Source organism: Talpa europaea (assembly GCF_964194135.1).
Source record: "Talpa europaea genome assembly, chromosome: 8".
In the NCBI taxonomy this organism is placed as follows: domain Eukaryota; kingdom Metazoa; phylum Chordata; class Mammalia; order Eulipotyphla; family Talpidae; genus Talpa; species Talpa europaea.
Genome location: NC_140075.1, coordinates 81547982 through 81565691, shown reverse-complemented (window position 1 = coordinate 81565691; position 17710 = coordinate 81547982). Strand labels below are relative to the sequence as shown.

Here is a 17710-nt window from a genome sequence, read left to right as displayed (position 1 = left end):
AATTTTAGGAGATCTTTAAATAATCTCAATCCTTAATCCTTTATAAATTGAGTTGCTTTCATTTTTGGTTCCTCAGGAAAGTCCAACCATCTGAACTTGTAGGGAGTGTATGGACCAAAGAAGATAAAGAAATAAATTCTCCAAATTTATTAAAAATGATTCGCCATACCACAAATCTTACTCTCTGGTTTGAAAAGTAAGTTTTTACTTACTCTGTCTTATTACTTTTTTATATTAAGACATACATAAGCTATAATCATGTTTGAAAATGTTTCTTTTCTGTATAAGTTAAGGAAATTGTTTTCTAATACATGAAAACTTTTTTTTTTGGTTAGGTGCATTGTGGAAGCAGAAAATTTTGAGGAACGAGTGGCAGTGCTAAGTAGAATTATAGAAATTCTGCAAGTTTTTCAAGATTTGAATAATTTCAATGGTGTATTGGAGATAGTCAGTGCAGTAAATTCAGTGTCAGTGTATAGATTAGACCATACCTTTGAGGTAAGTTTAAGGTTTAAGAATTTCATTCTTTGGGGGGTAATAATATTAATGTAAAGGAGATTGTTTCTACTACTGATCTTTTTGAGTAAGTCCTTTGTAAATCCATCTTATTCCTTTAAGTAAAGTGATGTTAAAAAATTAGAAAATATATCAATATATACTAGTAAATCCTAGGATTCAATAAAGTATAGGGACTTGTGACTCTGCTTAATATGCTTACCTAAGTGTAAGCATATTACATTGGGCCTCCCTAGTGGCGCAAGGTTGTTAAGATGCAATCTATGAAGCTCAGTGCAGCCACTACAGCACAAGTTCGATCCCTGGCCAGGGAGGCGACCCACATGGTGCAGCAGACCTCTCCTGACTCACCCGGGGCTCCCCTCAGCAGTGTATTTCAGTCTATCTGCCTGTTCTGTTCCTCACTCTCTCTCTGGTGAATCCTCTCATCTGGCCTGTACCCCAGTTCTTGTTTGTATAAATAAATAATTCTTTAAAAAAAAAAATGCTGACCTAAATGTAATAACATTCCAAATGAATTTTTTTATAGTATATTGATAGTTTCCAATAAATGACAAGTGATTTTAAATATAAATATATAAATTAATCATGTTTGGTATATAATTAAAAAAAAAAGAGTTACCTGGAGAAGAACCCTTTCTGAAACTTAATTTTTTTTAAATTATAAAATAGCATATGTTTAGTGTTTAAGAAAATTGTGCAGTCCATAGATATGCCTACTTTCAACAAGATCTAAAATCCACCCTAGATCATGACCCTTAAATAAAAATTTGAAAAAAATTTTTGGATGATACATTAAGTGTAGATATAGAAAGTATTGTAAATAAAAATAAATTTTTAATTACAAAGTTGAAATCATACATAGATTTTTATGGCCCGTATCTTTTTATCATAAACATTTTCCTGTTTTATTAGCTTATCTTCAAAAATAATTTTTTTCTCTTTTTAAAATTTATTATTTATTTATGTAATTTTTAATGTAATTTTTTAAATTTTATGTATTTTTTACATCATTTTTCATTTTTGCACAATCTATGCATTTTCATCTTGGTTATATTCCCCATACAATTCCCACCCCCCTTACTTTGACCCTAATTCCTCTTCCCCTACACCCCCCTCCCCCCATAGTGTGTCTCTGGTTTATAGCTGCTTGTTGATTTTAATTTTTACTTTATTGTAATTAGTCTTTTTCCTTGTGCCTTATTTAGGTTTTTTAAATTCCTGCTATGAGTGAGACCATCTGGTATTTTTCTTTTTCTTTCTGGCTTATTTCGCTGAGCATGATCCCTTCCAGCTCCATCCATGTTGCTGCAAATTGCTTGCACCCCTATGTTTATAGCAGCACTATTTACAATAGCTAAGCTATGGAACCAACCCAAATGCCCAAAAATAGATGACTGGATCAAGAAGATGTGGAATATTACTCAGCAATCAAAAACAAATTTTTTGAAAAGATTTATTTCTTATTTATGTATACAAGATCTGGGCCGGAGGTGCAGGAGGTGAGAGGATTCACCAGAGACAGAGTGGGGAGAAGAACAGGTGGATTGACTAAAATAGTCTGCTGAGGGAAGCAGCGGGCAAGACAGGAGAGGTCTGCTACACCATGTGGGTTAAGCTCCCTGGCCAGGATTGAACTCATGCAGCAGTGGCTGGTGATAGCTTGATAGCATGAGCACCACCACGGAGGCTCTCAAAAACAAATTTTTAATAAGTAGGTGGTTTTTGTCCTATAAACAAACAATAATTTATTTCATCACTCTTTGTGAGAAACTTATTTCTGATTTTTTGCTGTGATAAATCATTTAACATATAACATCCATCTACAGAAATCTCTAAGAATTTGGTTCCTAAAATAAACATCTAAAACTAGTCAGAGTATTTGTACATTTTAAGACTTGGGATACTTTTGTCAAGGTGCTTTCTCACAAGGTATGTTCAAATACCAGTGAATGCTGCCATATTAAAAATTTCTTTACTGGTTGGTTTTATGGGCAAAAAAAAGCACAAACAAAACACTTTTTTTTAAATTTTTTTTTAAAAAAATAACTAGTAAGGTTGAATGTTTTAACATGTATTTCTTGGCCATTTTAATAATCTTTATAATGTGTATCCTCTCACTTTTCTATTTGTATATTTACATCTTACTGATTTCTATTAACTTTTTATATAGTAAAGATATTAACACTTAGTCAAACATTCACATTTTTCTCAGTTTCTATTGTCTTCATTTTATCTTCATTTTAAATTAAAAATTTATGTAATGTTATGTGTGAAAGTTTTACCATTTTTGTTCAGTTAAACATGACATCTTTCTTTGCTTTTGCTCCTAGAATTTTTTTTTTTTTTACTAAGTGAAGTATTAAAAATCAAGAACTAAGCTTATACAAATATATAACCTTGGAGAATGTGAAGCAGTACAGTATTTCTGGGAAAAAAATCTGACAACATATGTTAAAACACATATTCTTGAACCAAGAAATTAAAATCACCAAACTATAATGTTAATGTACAAAAATGTAGTTAAATGCTTATCCTATACTTGTAATGTGAAATATTGTTCAGCTATAGAAAAAAAATAGTTTATCGTTTTAGAAAAATATTGTGGTATTTTAGGAGGGAAAGTTATTTTTAAAACTTCAAATAATGAATATAATAGGATTTCATTTTAATAGAGTAGAACAAATCCTAAACATGTCAATGGAGTTGCATGAGGTCTGAGTGTGGAAGGGTTCCTATTCTTTTCTTAACATTGGTTCTTTCAGTACTATGTGATTAGAAAGAAATAAAGAGTACTTTCGTGCATCTGTTTTTCTATTTAGATGTATGAATTTTATTAATTTGTATGAACTTTATTAAAGATTAATAAATATTGCTAAATTTTAGTCTACTTAATAGATTAATAATTTCAATCCTGATTTTAAAAAGACTAGAAATGCATTTATTTTGATAATTTAAGCTTTAGTTGCTAAAAATATTGGGCACAAAATAATATTTGCAAAAATTTATATATGGTATAAAGAATAAAAATAATAGCACCACCTGTATACATGGCATGCAGTTTAAGAATGCCTTCTAATTCTATCTCCTCCCTTGCCACTTCTGAGTCAACTTACCATTCTGAATGTTGTGCTTATCACTCTCTTGGTTTTTTCTGTAGTTTACTATTTGTATCTCTAAATGATATGTTCATTTTGCTTTTTCTAAATATATATAAATATGATTCTTCAAAGTTTTTTTATTCAACATTGTATTTCTAGGACTTACCCATGTTGTGTCTGATAGCTATGTAGTTCATTCTTTTTGATGGCTTTTTCATATTGCAGTCATTACTTAATAGTCATTTGGATTGTTTCCAGTAATATTGTCATGAATTTTTTTTTTTCTACCAACATCCTGGTATGTACAAATACTCTTAAGGTCTATGCCTAGAAATAGATTTACTGGGTGGTGAGTTGTGGGTGTCTTCAGCTTTATTAGATGCTGGCACATGTTTTCCAAGTAATTGTACTAGTTTAAATCCCACCAGAAATGCATGAGTTCTAGTTATTTCACATTCTGACCAACACTGTACTGTCAGTTCTTTTAAATTTTCCTATCTTGTGATTTGGTTTAGAGTTTCCTAATTTCTAATGAGCATGAATCTCTTGAAATATTTAATGGTTCTTTGTATTTCTTCTTGTGGAGATTTTTAAACAATGTTTTTGTTGAGGGTTTTATGAAGAAATTGCATAAGTTCTCTTAATTACAATGTCAGTACATTGTCAGTTGTGTGTGTTGTAAATATCTTTTCCCAGATTGATTCTTACCTTTTACCTTTTCACCATTTTTAATGGTGTCTTTTGATGATCAAAAGTTCTTACTACTGTTTATTTTCCCTTTGTAATTTGTGCTTTTTGTGTCTTGTTTCAAAATCCTCTATTAATATTTTGTCTTTCATCTGGAAATGGATCAGTTTGGAATTGAATAATTTCATTTTTTTGTTCTAGTATAGGTAGCCAGTTACTCCCCTACATTTTATTGAAAGTTCATTCTTCCCCATTGATCTGTAGTGCAGGTTAATTGAGTGTGAGCCTGTTTCTGGTCCCTCTGCATTTCCTTAGATGCATTTGATTTTTCCTATGCCAGTAACACATGATTAATTGCCATAACTTTATACCAGTTCTTGATAAATATCATAGGATTTCTCCAATCTTACTCTTTTTCAAGGGGGACTTAGTATTTTTTAAAAATATGTTTATGATTTACACATAGTATATGTTTTAGGGGTATAGGTTCACACCTTTGCAAATGTGTATTTTCACACCATGTCCACCATGAAAGCATCAGTAGTCCTCTGTCATAGAAGGGAGAATTGTTTGTGATCCTTGCCCTTCTGTACAGATTTTACAATCAGATCAAGCTTTATTTTTAAATAAGTTGAAATTTTGATAGGAATTGCAGTGACTCCATAAATCAGTTCGTGAAGAACTGATATTTTTACAGCATTGAGTTTTACCAACCATGAATGTGGTATATCTCACCATTTAGCTTATTCATTTAATAAAGTTTTATGGTTTTCTTGATGAAGATTTCACACTTCTTTTGTTATTCATATTAGAATATTCTTTAAAATCTTATTTTCTTTATTGATGATATCTAGAAATGCAACTGATTTTTGTATATTGGTTTTATATTCATGAATACTCTGGTATTCAAAGATTAGGTTTTATATTCATGAATATTCCTTCATGAATACATGAAGGAATGATTTATATGTACATGATTTATATGTACAATCACATCTACTGTAAATATTGACATGTTTCTTTTTCTAGACCTTTCTTCTGTCTGAGCTAGTTAGGATTTCTGTATTAATACTGAATAAAAGTCATGATGCACATTTCCTTTTTCATTATCTCAGAGAAAATACATCAAATGGTTCTGTATCAAATATGGTGTTTGCTGTGGATTTCTATGTGTGTGTTTACTTATCAGATATTGAAAATAATTTTCAATAAGAAAATATAATAATGAAATATAAAAGAAATGACTGCTTATTTGCTTTACTAAATTTTTGTTCATTTCTTCTGTTATTCCCACTGTCTGTCTTCACTAAGATCTCACCCTTAGCTCCAAAAGACCTTTTCAGTAGAAAAATATTTGAATGCTGAGGGATTAATTTCATTTCTCTCTTATAGCTATAACTTGAAACTCAGGCAAATTATAACTAATAAGATCCTAAGAAATAATTATTTTATTACTGAATCTTTATATTTAAAAAATTAGCTTTTTAAAGTTTTATAGGTAAATAATTTCAGGTGTGTGTAGAATGGATTGCTAATCTTTTAATTAAAAATGCATTTTTCAGATATTTGCAGAATTTTATAAAATTCAAAAGCTCTGCATCCATAAAATGATTTAATTGCACAAAAAAATTATACCAATTTATATATTTTAAAGGCATTGCAGGAAAGAAAAAGGAGAATTTTGGATGAAGCTGTGGAACTAAGTCAAGATCACTTTAAAAAATACCTAGTAAAACTTAAGTCAATCAATCCACCTTGTGTGCCTTTTTTTGGTAAGTCATTAAATGTGGATTTATATTTTGAGTGGGTAATAGCCAAAAAAGATCTACCCGTACAGGAAATTCTCCTGATTTTATATCTGAGCTCATTTTGTTTTATCAGCTATCTGTATTGATAAATGAAACTTGAACTCTATTTCCTTATCTACAAAATAATTATCATTACCTCAGAGTTGTTGTAAGGAGCTATGTGGGCGGTATCAATAAGAAGACTAATCCCATTCTCATAAGGACTCCATGCTCATGATTTATATTCCAGAAGTCACACCTCCTAATACCTTCACATTGGACATTGGGTTTTCAACCTGTGAATTTTGAACATTCAGACATTTCAACTCCAGGTCATATGTGCAACCATTTGTGACTACACACCATTGTGATAACCAAAAATGTCTCCAAACATTCCCAAATGTTCCCTGGGAGACAGAATTGTGCCGAGTTGAGAACGACTTATCTAAATGAATCAGTAATTATGCATGAAGAAAAAACTTACAATTTTTCTTGCTGTCCAAGAAGAAGGAGTAATTATTTTTCTATCTAAGTTTATAGACTTTGGGAAAACAGAATTTGTTTATATATCTGTAGTCTTATGAACCAAAATTAGCTTAAAATTAAGCAGGAATCAGTTTAGATTACTGGCATAGATATATATAAACAAATGTTAAAATCATTAGAATAGATTTAACACAATTTAGACTTTGTGAATGAATCTTCCATTTTATTTTAGGCAAATTGTGATTTTCTAAACCCTAACTTTCTTTTTAAGAGTTATTTTATTTATATATACAAGAGCTGGGGTCTAGGCAAGAGGTATGGAAGTGAGATGATTCACCAGAGTCAAAGTGGGGAGCAGAACAGGTGGATCTACTGAAATACAGTGCTGAGGGGAGCAGCAGGAGAAACAGGAAAGGTCTGCTGTACCATGTGGGTTAACTCCCCCGCCAGGGATCAAACTTATGCCACAGTGGCTGGTGCTAGCCTGATAGCACTGAGACTTTAACCCTTGCACCACCAGGGAGGCCCATTTCATTTCAACTTCTTCCTATGTTAAGAAAGATTCTTAATGTGGAATTAATGATAAAGGTTTTCAGAGACTTAACAATTTAGGAGTAGAATTGTTGGATTATAGGATGTCTTTCAACTTTACTAGATCAACTGGTTTCCTGATGGTTAATTAACCAATTTCATAACTTTTTTTCAAATACTTATTTGATTAGGAATATATTTAACAAATATTCTGAAGACTGAAGAAGGAAATAACGATTTTTTGAAAAAGAAAGGGAAAGATCTAATCAATTTCAGTAAGAGGAGAAAAGTAGCTGAAATTACTGGAGAAATTCAACAGTATCAGAATCAACCTTACTGTTTACGAATAGAACCAGAAATAAGGGTAAGTATTTTCTTTATCTTTAAAAGAGAACATGTTAAATCCTCTTCAATCTACAAAATTTCATAATCACACATTATGCTATGATTTTGCTATGAAAACGAGTTAAATAATCATATCAGTGTTAAGTATTGCTAGTCTGTATTAACAGTCTATAGTTACTAATATTATTAGGTACCTTCTCTTGCTTCTTTGTGCTGCTAGTTCAAGTAACACTTCCAAAAAAGAGAATGATGAAATGAGAAAAACTTTCTGATGTACATGTAGTAAAAATAACATCCACCTCTAGTACTATCATTGATTGATAACCATTTTAGCTATTTTACATGTGCCAAAAATCATTAAGGAATTCCTTTTATAAGAACACTGGGTTTAAATAGAGACAGTCTGGGAGAGTGGGGTGTGTGTGTGTGTGTGTGCGCATATGCACACACATAGCAAGAGATGATTTTTGAAACTACGCATGAGCAGTAGTTGATTATGTTGATTCTGTGGTACTATAAGGTGTAGATGCCTTCTAAATTAGAAAAAAATATATTATCTATGTGTTAAGTAAATTTTATTATGCTTATTTTACATTCAGAACATATAACTATTAATCAGAATAACTTTACCTATCTCATTAAAAAATGTGCTTAACTTTCAGATATAGTCTACAGGTTGACCATATTGCAGGAATATGGCCCCATCATTCCCACTTTCCTGAACTGTAGGTGGTAACCATTCTTTGTTTCCAATTTGGAACAAAATAAAGTCTTAAGAAAGAATAATATAAAGCACATTTTTATGAAAACATAGATACCAACTCTAAAGAAAATGGTGATAGGCTACTGGTGGTCATTTGTTTTATCTTGTTCGTTAACCACTGACCAACCTTCTGTGATGTGGAGTGTCACAGTACTGAGGAATATATTCTTGAAGCCCAGATTCAATATATTTTCCTGTAAAAATAATGTTGCATTGTAGTTGGACATATTTGTAATAGTACTTTCAAAATTCATATCTCAGTAAACTGCTAATATGTTTTCTAGATGTGGTCTAGACTTTCTGTGATAGTTTAAAACATTCTTTGGGGGGTGAGGAGGAAAGGAAGAAGAATGCTTTCTTTGTATATTCACACACAGTAAAAATATGATAAGGGGATTCTAATAATATTATTGAAATCTCTGGTTAGTTCTTTTTGCACTTTGCCAGCCATCTAAGTTTTCTACTTAAAAACTTAAGTTTAAGCCTAGTAAAGTTTATTTATTTATTTATTAAAAATATTTATTTATTTATACAAGCACTGGGTATAGTCAGAAGCACGGGAGGGTGAGAGAATTCACCAGAGCCAGAGGGGAGAGCAGAGAAGGCAGACTGACGAAGTACACTGCTGAGAGGAACAGCAAGTACACTGCTGAGAGGAACAGCGGGTGGCAGGCTGGGGATCGAATGGGCACTGCTGCAGAGGCTGAGGGCAGCTTTGCAACCCAGCGCTCAACCGCTGCGCCACCAGGGAGGCCCAGCTTAGTAAACTTTATTGAAAAGACATATAGGTTATTTTACTATAAGTTAGCACGGATAAGTTTATATTCTTGAAATTACTTTTGAATAGATCTTGATTCAGTTGATCTTCACTTTTACCCTGATTATCAAAGTTTTGCTATGTGTGATTAATAAACATTTTTGATAACTTACTGGTGATCATTTTGTTGTGATAATGAGTAGAAATAGTGTTTATTAACTAAGGGATACGGAACCATTAAGATTATAATAAATGAAAATCTGTTCATCTTCTTAATAGAACTTTAAGACTAAAATATACAACTTCCATAGAAATAATATAATTTTATGCAAAAATAGAGAGGTTGGAATCAGCAATCTTTGTGGATTTTTTAGACATTATTATCTCAACATTTTTTGTCTTAAACTGATGAAATGAACAGTGACTTAATGAATTCTAAAATACGTATGTATGGATATTTTAATTCTAGAGATTCTTTGAAAATCTTAACCCCATGGGAAGTGCTTCTGAAAAAGAGTTTACAGATTATTTGTTCAACAAGTCACTAGAAATTGAACCCCGAAACTGCAAACAGCCACCTCGATTTGTAAGTCCATTACAATTTTGGAAAAATTGTTTTGTTCTTTAAAACAATATTATCCTCAGTGTTCTACAGCCCATTTCCATTAAAACTGTAATTTACATTGAATAGTTGTTTTTAAATGTTTTACAGTACTACAGTATTTATTTTTTTTTATTTTTTTTCCTCAGTGATTTGAGGATTGATTGATTGATTTTCATTTAATTATTTATTTGTTGTATTTTTATTTATTTATTTAAAGATTTATTTTATTCATTCATACAAGCACTGGGTACAGTCAGAAGCGCAGGAGGGTGAGAGAATTTACCAGAGCCAGAGCGGGGAGCAGAGCAGGCAGAAGGACTGAAGTACACTGCTGAGGGGAGCAGCAGGCGGCAGGAAAGGTCTGCGTGCCACGTGGGACCCTCCTCCAGTGGCCAGGGAGCAGCCGGGGATCGAACCAGTGCTGCAGAGGCTGCAGGCAGCTTCGCAACCCAGCGCTCAACCTCTGCGCCACCCGGGAGGCCCTATTTTTAAAAGTATATATGCAGCAGGGAAGATCTTTCGCTTTTTGATAAAATAAGGTTTATTCTTTGTGTTAGTACCATGTGCTTGCCCACTTTTGATCCTTCTTAATATGAGGGGGAAAACTGTGAAAGTGAGAGCCTAAAATGACAAGTATCTAGATGGAAGGAAATGAAAAGGAACAGTGAGCAGATGTATCGATGTTTCTTCTAGTTTGACCTTCTGCTATGAGGGTACCATATCCCATGGTTGCCACTGGGACCCACTTCTCTCACTGGAATTTACTGGCATAGTTCCAGTTATTCTTTGTGTTTGCAGTAGCAACAGAAGTAGTAAAAGATCAAGTCTGAGTAGTTGAAAGTGAAGTCAGATGTGGAAAGAAGTAAAAGTACTTGTACATCAACTTTGGGCCAAGCAATAAGCTATGTAGTTTTATTTTACCTAATATTCACAAAAATTATATGATTCTATTCTCATTTTACAAACATAAAAACTGAGATTCAATGAATTTAAATAACTTTTTCAAGCTGCATTGGCAGAACTGAGACTTTTAACTCCAGGTATCTGAATCTGAGTTCCATGTTTTTTCATTATGTTCCAACTGAGTTTTTTAAAGGGGGTAAAATGTGAGGGTGGCAGACAATAAGAGAAATTTTCTCCAAACACATTAAAGTACTATTATGGAGGTTCATCCTTTACTATTAGGAAGAACAAAAGAATTTTTTATTTTTCTGAAACTCCTATGTTGCATATATTATGTCCACAGTAAATACTTGTGAAGTTGATATTGATGATTTGAAGATATTTAGATTCATTGTTTTAGGAGCAAAAAGTTGCTTTCACACTGATTTTAAAGAATTTGATTTCTGTAGTATGAAAAAAGGTTTACTTATGTTCAAGATCATCTTAAAATCAAGCCAGTCATATCCCGAAGTGTACTACTAGAATGTAATAGGACGTCCTCACAGATGATTGCTGATAATTAATAAGAAAGCTCCAAGCCATAAAAATAAACTACATGGCAGTTAGTAATGGTAATTGTGTTTGCTTTCCCTAGCCTAGGAAATCAACCTTCTCTTTAAAATCTCCTGGAATAAGGCCTAATACAGGCCGGCATGGCTCTACCTCAGGCACTTTACGAGGTCATCCAACACCATTGGAAAGAGAACCATGTAAAATGAGCTTTAGTCGAATTGCTGAAACTGAGCTTGAATCAACAGTGTCAGCACCAACCTCTCCAAATACACCATCTACTCCACCAGTATCTGCTTCTTCAGACCTTAGTGTGTTTTTAGATGTGGATCTCAACAGCTCATGTGGTATGTATTTGCTGTAAATCATTTGGTAAAAAAGAAATCGTATGTTTCAGATAGGTCTTCCCATGATTTTAATTAGAGAATTAGATAATCCTTTACAAACTATATTAGTATGGAAAATGACATCTAAATGTGAAAATAGTGTTAACACAAGGTAGTAAAACATCATATGTACATGGTTTATACATATTATTTTCTAATTTATCCACCACAGATTTATTTGGTACCTTTTGGCTTCATAATGGAGCAAGAGTATGAATAAGAAACTAAGCAGATAAGTTCTGTGAAAAAAATTTAAAAAGAAACTGATAAAGTGGTAACCACTTATGTTAACCAAGAAAAAAAATTAGAAGTACAAAGAGTACTAGGTTCATTTCTTTAAAACTAAAATGATAAAATCCTTTGCTCTGTGTGTTATTACATGCAAACATATTTTAAAAATAAACTCATAGTTATTACCTTCCTTTTTAATTTTTTTTTTTCATTTCAATAGGCAGCAATAGCATATTTGCTCCAGTCCTTTTGCCTCATTCAAGTAAGTAAGAATTTGAGTTCATTCTAATGAAATGACTGTAAAGGTAATAATTGACTTGATTGAATTTGTGTATGAATATTTGGGTCTTAGCAACACTTAAAAATTTAAAGAAATCAAATTCTTATAAATAAATAGTTTGCTTACAACTTTATTATAGTTTTCATTATTTTATAACTTGCCTATATTCTAGGGGCTATGTGACATGAACAAATTACTGATCATTCCCAAATTAGTCAAGAATGAAATGAACTATGTAGAGCACCTAGCACATTGCTCGGCACAGAATGAGTAGTAATTTCATGTCAGTTACCTCTCCTCTTCTCCTGCCCCTTCCAGTTTATTTTCCCATAGTAATAAAATACTAAATGTTTATCAAGTTCCCAGGCAAGCCTCCCATCATTTATTTTGTCACATTACATTAAAGTAATATTTTAAGTAAAACACCATTCTGTCATTCTTAATTATATCATAATGTATAACAAAAGTGCTGTCAGCTTTCTATGGTCATTTGTTTAAAGTTAAAAATCCCAAGGACACAGCAGCTTCAAATATAATATTCTTAATTGGGGTAGGACTTCTTTTATCATGCTAAAATGCATGTCATTTAAATGTTAGTAGGTGAGTACTTATTATGAGAAAAGATAGTTTAGTCTTAAATATTTAATTTTTGTCAGTGTGATATGTATTCAGAGTTTAAAAGGCAAATAGTGCTGAAATACTTAAAATGAAATTAATAGCAGTTCCCTACCTCATGTCTTCCCACTCCTTTACTTCTTCTCCATTGACAAGTCCACATTTTTAAATGACATTTTTATATATGTTTTCTCTTTTGAATCATTACTTTTATTTATTCATACAAGGACTGGGGTACAGGCCAGAGGTGTGGGGGGTGAGAGTATTCACCAGAGACAGAGTGGTGAGCAGAGCAGGCAGACTGACTGAAATACACTGCTAAGGGGAGCAGCCAGCAAGTCAGGAGAGGTCTGCTGCGTGCCATGTGGGTTGCCATGTGGGTTGCTCCCTGGCCAGAAATCGAACTCTGTGCTGCAGTAGCTGCAGATAGCTTCATAGGTTGCATCTTAACCCCTTGTGCCATCAGGGAGGCCCTGAATCATTACTTTTAGACAGTGTTTACTGATTTCCTATTAGAGTAGATGAGGATTTTGGCCTTTACTTTCTTTGTCTAATATACTTATCACATAACAGATAATGTTATCATTGTGAAGTCAAGCAGGGTATACTTATGCTTTTTTTGTACAGCTGTTTTCTAAAGTTAATAATAACCTCATTGACACTTAGGGTTTTTTTTTGTCTTTTAATTTTTTTTTTTTTAAAGATTTATTTATTTATTTATACAAGCACTGGGTACAGTCAGAAGCGTGGGAGGGTGAGAGAATTCACCAGAGCCAGAGCGGGGAGCAGAACAGGCAGAGTGACGAAGTACACTGCTGAGGGGAGCAGCGGGCGGCAGGAGAGGTCTGCGCGCCATGTGGGACCCTCGTACGGCAGCCAGGGATCGAACCGGTGCTGCAGAGGCTGCGGGCAGCTTCGCAGCCCAGCGCTCAACCGCTGCGCCACCGGGGAGGCCCGTCTTTTAATTTTTTTTAAAACATGTATTGCTCAGTCTTCCTACACCCTTTCATAGTACAGCTTTCCACAAGGTCATAGCAATATGGGAAGCTATCAGGATGTCTTTTTTTCCTTTTTAACTTAGGAACTTCCTCATGTCCTTTTGTCCTCCTGCTTCAGTATAGGCTGGTTGTTGTCCCAGCCTCTGATCCAGCTTTATAATTTATAATTTGATTATAATTTGACTATCTGATCCTTTCATTGTTATTCTAAAAATTCCCTTTCCCTCTCTCCTGTGTTGGATCCTTATTTTTTGGATACCTTGTCTTCTTCCTTGATAAGCTCCCTTATTTTGATAGGGTTATAGTCTCCAGTCGAATATAAAATTTTTAAGTTCTTGCTTTTGTATAAATACAATCATATATTTGTTAGTGGTTTTACTGTGTTAGTAGTTTTATAGGTTCACTCAGAATCTTGAAGGCATTTCTCCTACCTTTACATATATATATCAGCAGAATATTGAATATCTTCTAGCTTTCATTCTTGCTGTTTAGAAGTCCAAATCAGTCACTCATAAATTATTTGTGCATAATTTTTAATTGCCTTAAAATTGCAGGCACCATTCTAGGTAGGAGAGGTATGACACTGAACAAAAATGAGGAAAATTCTTCCACATATTATCCTACATTCTCAATCCTTAAACTCGTATATACTTGCTGCAGCAAAGAATACCTTATAAATAACAATAAATTAAATAGAAGGTTATTTCTCATAATAGGCAGAACAAATAGACAAGTGCTCCATGGGATTTTCAAGTTAGCAGAGAACTTCATGATTCTCAAAATGTGACTTCCATCTCTAATTTTTGAGCAACTGCTTCAGTTACAATCATTTTTCAGTCAACAAAGGCTCCAGGGTAACTGAGGCATAACATCATCAGAATAGAAGTTTTTGATAAGGAATAAAGAGTTTGACATCTCTGCTTGGATGTCCCATAAGCAGTTCATACTCTGTATTTAAAAGGAACCACATCATCGCTTCTCAGCCTTTTGACTAAGATCAAGTGTAAAAGGAACCACATCAACTTATTTACCTGGTTCTTGTGAATCCAATCCTCCGTAATAATGACATACAAGACATGGTCACTGCCTTTGTAATTATATGCTGAGATATCAAAGAAGGAATTGGTCCATAATTGTAGATATTTTTTAATCATATGACAAAAACAAAAGAAATAAAGCCAAATAAAAATAGTTCTTACTCTGTTTGGCATGTTTAGAGGTAATTTTTCCCCTAATATTTTATTATTTTGTAAATTTTCTTTATGACTGCACTATTAAATTGTGGTTAAACTAATCTTTTTCCCCCAGAGTCTTTCTTCAGTTCGTGTGGTAGTTTACATAAACTAAGTGAAGAGCCGCTGATTCCTCCACCTCTTCCTCCTCGAAAAAAGTTTGATCATGATGCTACAAATTCCAAGGTAGTCATATAGGACTTAGGTTTCTCAACTTATGCAAAGTTGTCAATATTCATAATACTGCTTGATCTTGAAAGTCTGTTGATTATAATTTGACTATCCTATATTTTTTAAGCATTTGATTTTATTTGAAAATATTTTTAATAATGGTTTAATTTTCATAGTACTTTTTTTCTTAAAAAAACTGGACATTGACAGATTCTCCAAAATATGTTTTCTTTCTGGTAGAAAGAATTTTAGTATTCAAAGCATTCTTGAGAGTTTCAACTGGTGCTTCTCAAATTTTAGGCTACATCAGAATCATCTTAGAAGACTTGTTAAAACTATAATGGGTTGCCAGAAATTCTGATTAATGCATTTCTAACAAAATCCTTGGTGTTGCTGATGCTGCTGGTTCCCAGATCACACTTTGAGAACCCCTACTCTGCGCCTCAGTAGGGAATGGAGAAGTAAATGGCCAGAAAGCAGAAGTTAAACATTAAGTTCTCTTGACACCATGTTTTTTCCATATCTACAAAGCTATATATTCTTTCCATGCACTTTCCTATTATTGTAGTTAAAACGCATACGCTTTTGAAGTGTCTAAAGCAAGATAACATGGGAGTTCTAAGATTTCAATTAAAAATTTCATATATAAAAATTAAACTGGACCTGTTCACTCATAAATGTGATAATTAAAATGAATTAACCTATTTTGATCATCAATTTAAATTAACACATAAGAATTTTTAAGTCTTTTAAAAATGCTTTTTACAAATCTTTCAGGAGAGCAGAAGTATAATTTGCGTTGTTTTTTTTTTTTTTTTGAGGGAAATATGAAATCTGATGGTGATCCCCCTGCTATTCCACCAAGACAACCTCCTCCTCCAAAAGTAAAACCCAGAGTTCCTGCTTCTATTGGTGCATTTGATGGATCTCTGCATAGTCCACCTCCACCGCCTCCAAGAGATCCTCTTCCTGATACCCCTCCACCAGTTCCCGTTCGACCTCCAGAACACTTTATAAACTATCCATTTAACCTTCAGCCACCTCCACTAGGACATCCTCATAGAGATCAAGACTGGTTCAGAGACGTTAGTACATGTCCAAATTCACCAAACACTCCTCCTAGCACACCCTCTCCAAGGGTACCACGTCGATGTTATATGCACAATTCTAGTCACAATAATCTTACTCATCCTCAAGCTCCCCCTGTTCCACCACGGCAGAATTCAAGCCCTCACCTACCAAAACTGCCACCAAAGACTTACAAACGGGAGCTTTCGCATCCCCCATTGTACAGACTGCCTTTGCTAGAAAATGCAGAAACTCCTCAATGACCTTAGCCATATGTAGTCATTGACACTGGAATGGTATTTGTAAAGGTTTTTCTTTTTAATTTATTCAAAAAAGGCATAGTATTTTAGTACTTTTTACAAATAATGCTCTTACAAAAATGCTACTGATCAAACTTTTAAAAATTGGAAAAAATGAAAATAACAGATGTCCTTTACCATTATCCTCAGGTGATCAGTAGCATTGCCTTGTCTTGGATCCTCAGTGCTGCCAAAAGGCCAGTATAAAGAATTTATATTTGCACTGTAGACTCTGGTAAAATATGGTTTAAAGTGATATTGTTTGCACTGAAAGGGGATAGTGCATTTGTGGAATTTTTCAAATTTGAGTAACAGATGCCTTTTTAAGGCAATGAATTTACACAAATACAGGGGGTATTGTGGTGTTACTGATTTTTAAACTTCTTTGACCATCTTTGAGGTTTTCTAGTTTTTACATTTAGAAGAATTGTGAATAACACCCACTGTTCTTAAACTCTTTAATGCCATGTCTTAAATGCCAGAACTTGCTGCTGAAGACAAAAATGAAAAATAGAATGAAAATATTAGAATGCACTGTGTTTATTATTTTTTCAAAATGTAAACAAAGACTACCTAACCCAATCATGGAGGATAAAAGGGCATGTATCTCATTCAGATGTGCCTTTTGATTTTGCAGACTATGGTATCTTTAGCTAATGAGTTGCCTATTGTTTTGGAAAACAAAGTTAATATGCCATGTGTGTACAGTTTTGTTTATATTGTATATTTAAAGATAATGCTAATAACCTATATAAATTTAAGTGACTCAAGGCCTATAATACAATCTGCTACTTTACTAATTCATAAATTCAGAGGAAAGATTTCTTATGGCATAGGATCCAGCTACCTTGCCTTCAAAGCCTAGTGATTTTATCTGTAAATCTAGTGTTAACTAAAATTTAAAAAAAAAACTTTTAGATTGGTAATTTTTAAACCAGGAAATACTTAAAGCTTTATTAAACTTTAATCAGACAAATGAGTAAAACTTTTATTGCCATTTGGACTCCTTTGTTCAAAGTTATGAAAAAGCCTGTTTTATTGATTGTGCCGTAGCAGCAGTTGTAAAGTAGCCAAAAGCCACATTGTTTAGTTACTGGTCTGTGGCCTTTTACTGTGCTTTGTATCAGAGTTCTTAACAAGATTAATAAATCACCCCAATCTTAATTTTTAAAAAATGTTTAAAATGTGTTTTCATTATAAGGAAAGAGGGGGAGTTCAGTAGAGTTATACACATTATTTTCATTATTTTGTGCAATTTCAATTACATAATCCCAAAGAATTTAAGTGATGAAATTTAAAGGGATAACTTTGCTTTCGCTGTTTATTGAAACGCAAGCAAACATCCAGCAACCATTTTTATGCATTTACATGAAGTTGGGTTCATGTTAAGAAGATTGTAGG

At 33.1% G+C, this 17710-nt stretch overlaps 1 protein-coding gene across 3 annotated transcripts in view; it reads left to right on the top strand.

Moving 5' to 3' along the window:
• The window catches only part of SOS2 (SOS Ras/Rho guanine nucleotide exchange factor 2), a gene marked incomplete at both ends in the record, with an annotated part of 72655 nt that extends 56382 nt beyond the window's left edge, over positions 1-16273 (top strand). For all 3 annotated transcript variants that reach the window (XM_084240418.1, XM_084240417.1, XM_084240416.1), the window contains 9 exons: positions 77-196; positions 336-498; positions 5959-6076; positions 7300-7472; positions 9443-9559; positions 11115-11380; positions 11871-11908; positions 14848-14957; positions 15764-16273. In XM_084240418.1, the coding sequence (XP_084096544.1) occupies positions 77-196; positions 336-498; positions 5959-6076; positions 7300-7472; positions 9443-9559; positions 11115-11380; positions 11871-11908; positions 14848-14957; positions 15764-16273 (1615 nt within the window). The remainder of the gene's footprint in view (positions 1-76; positions 197-335; positions 499-5958; positions 6077-7299; positions 7473-9442; positions 9560-11114; positions 11381-11870; positions 11909-14847; positions 14958-15763) is intronic.
• Positions 16274-17710: the final 1437 nt, after the last annotated feature.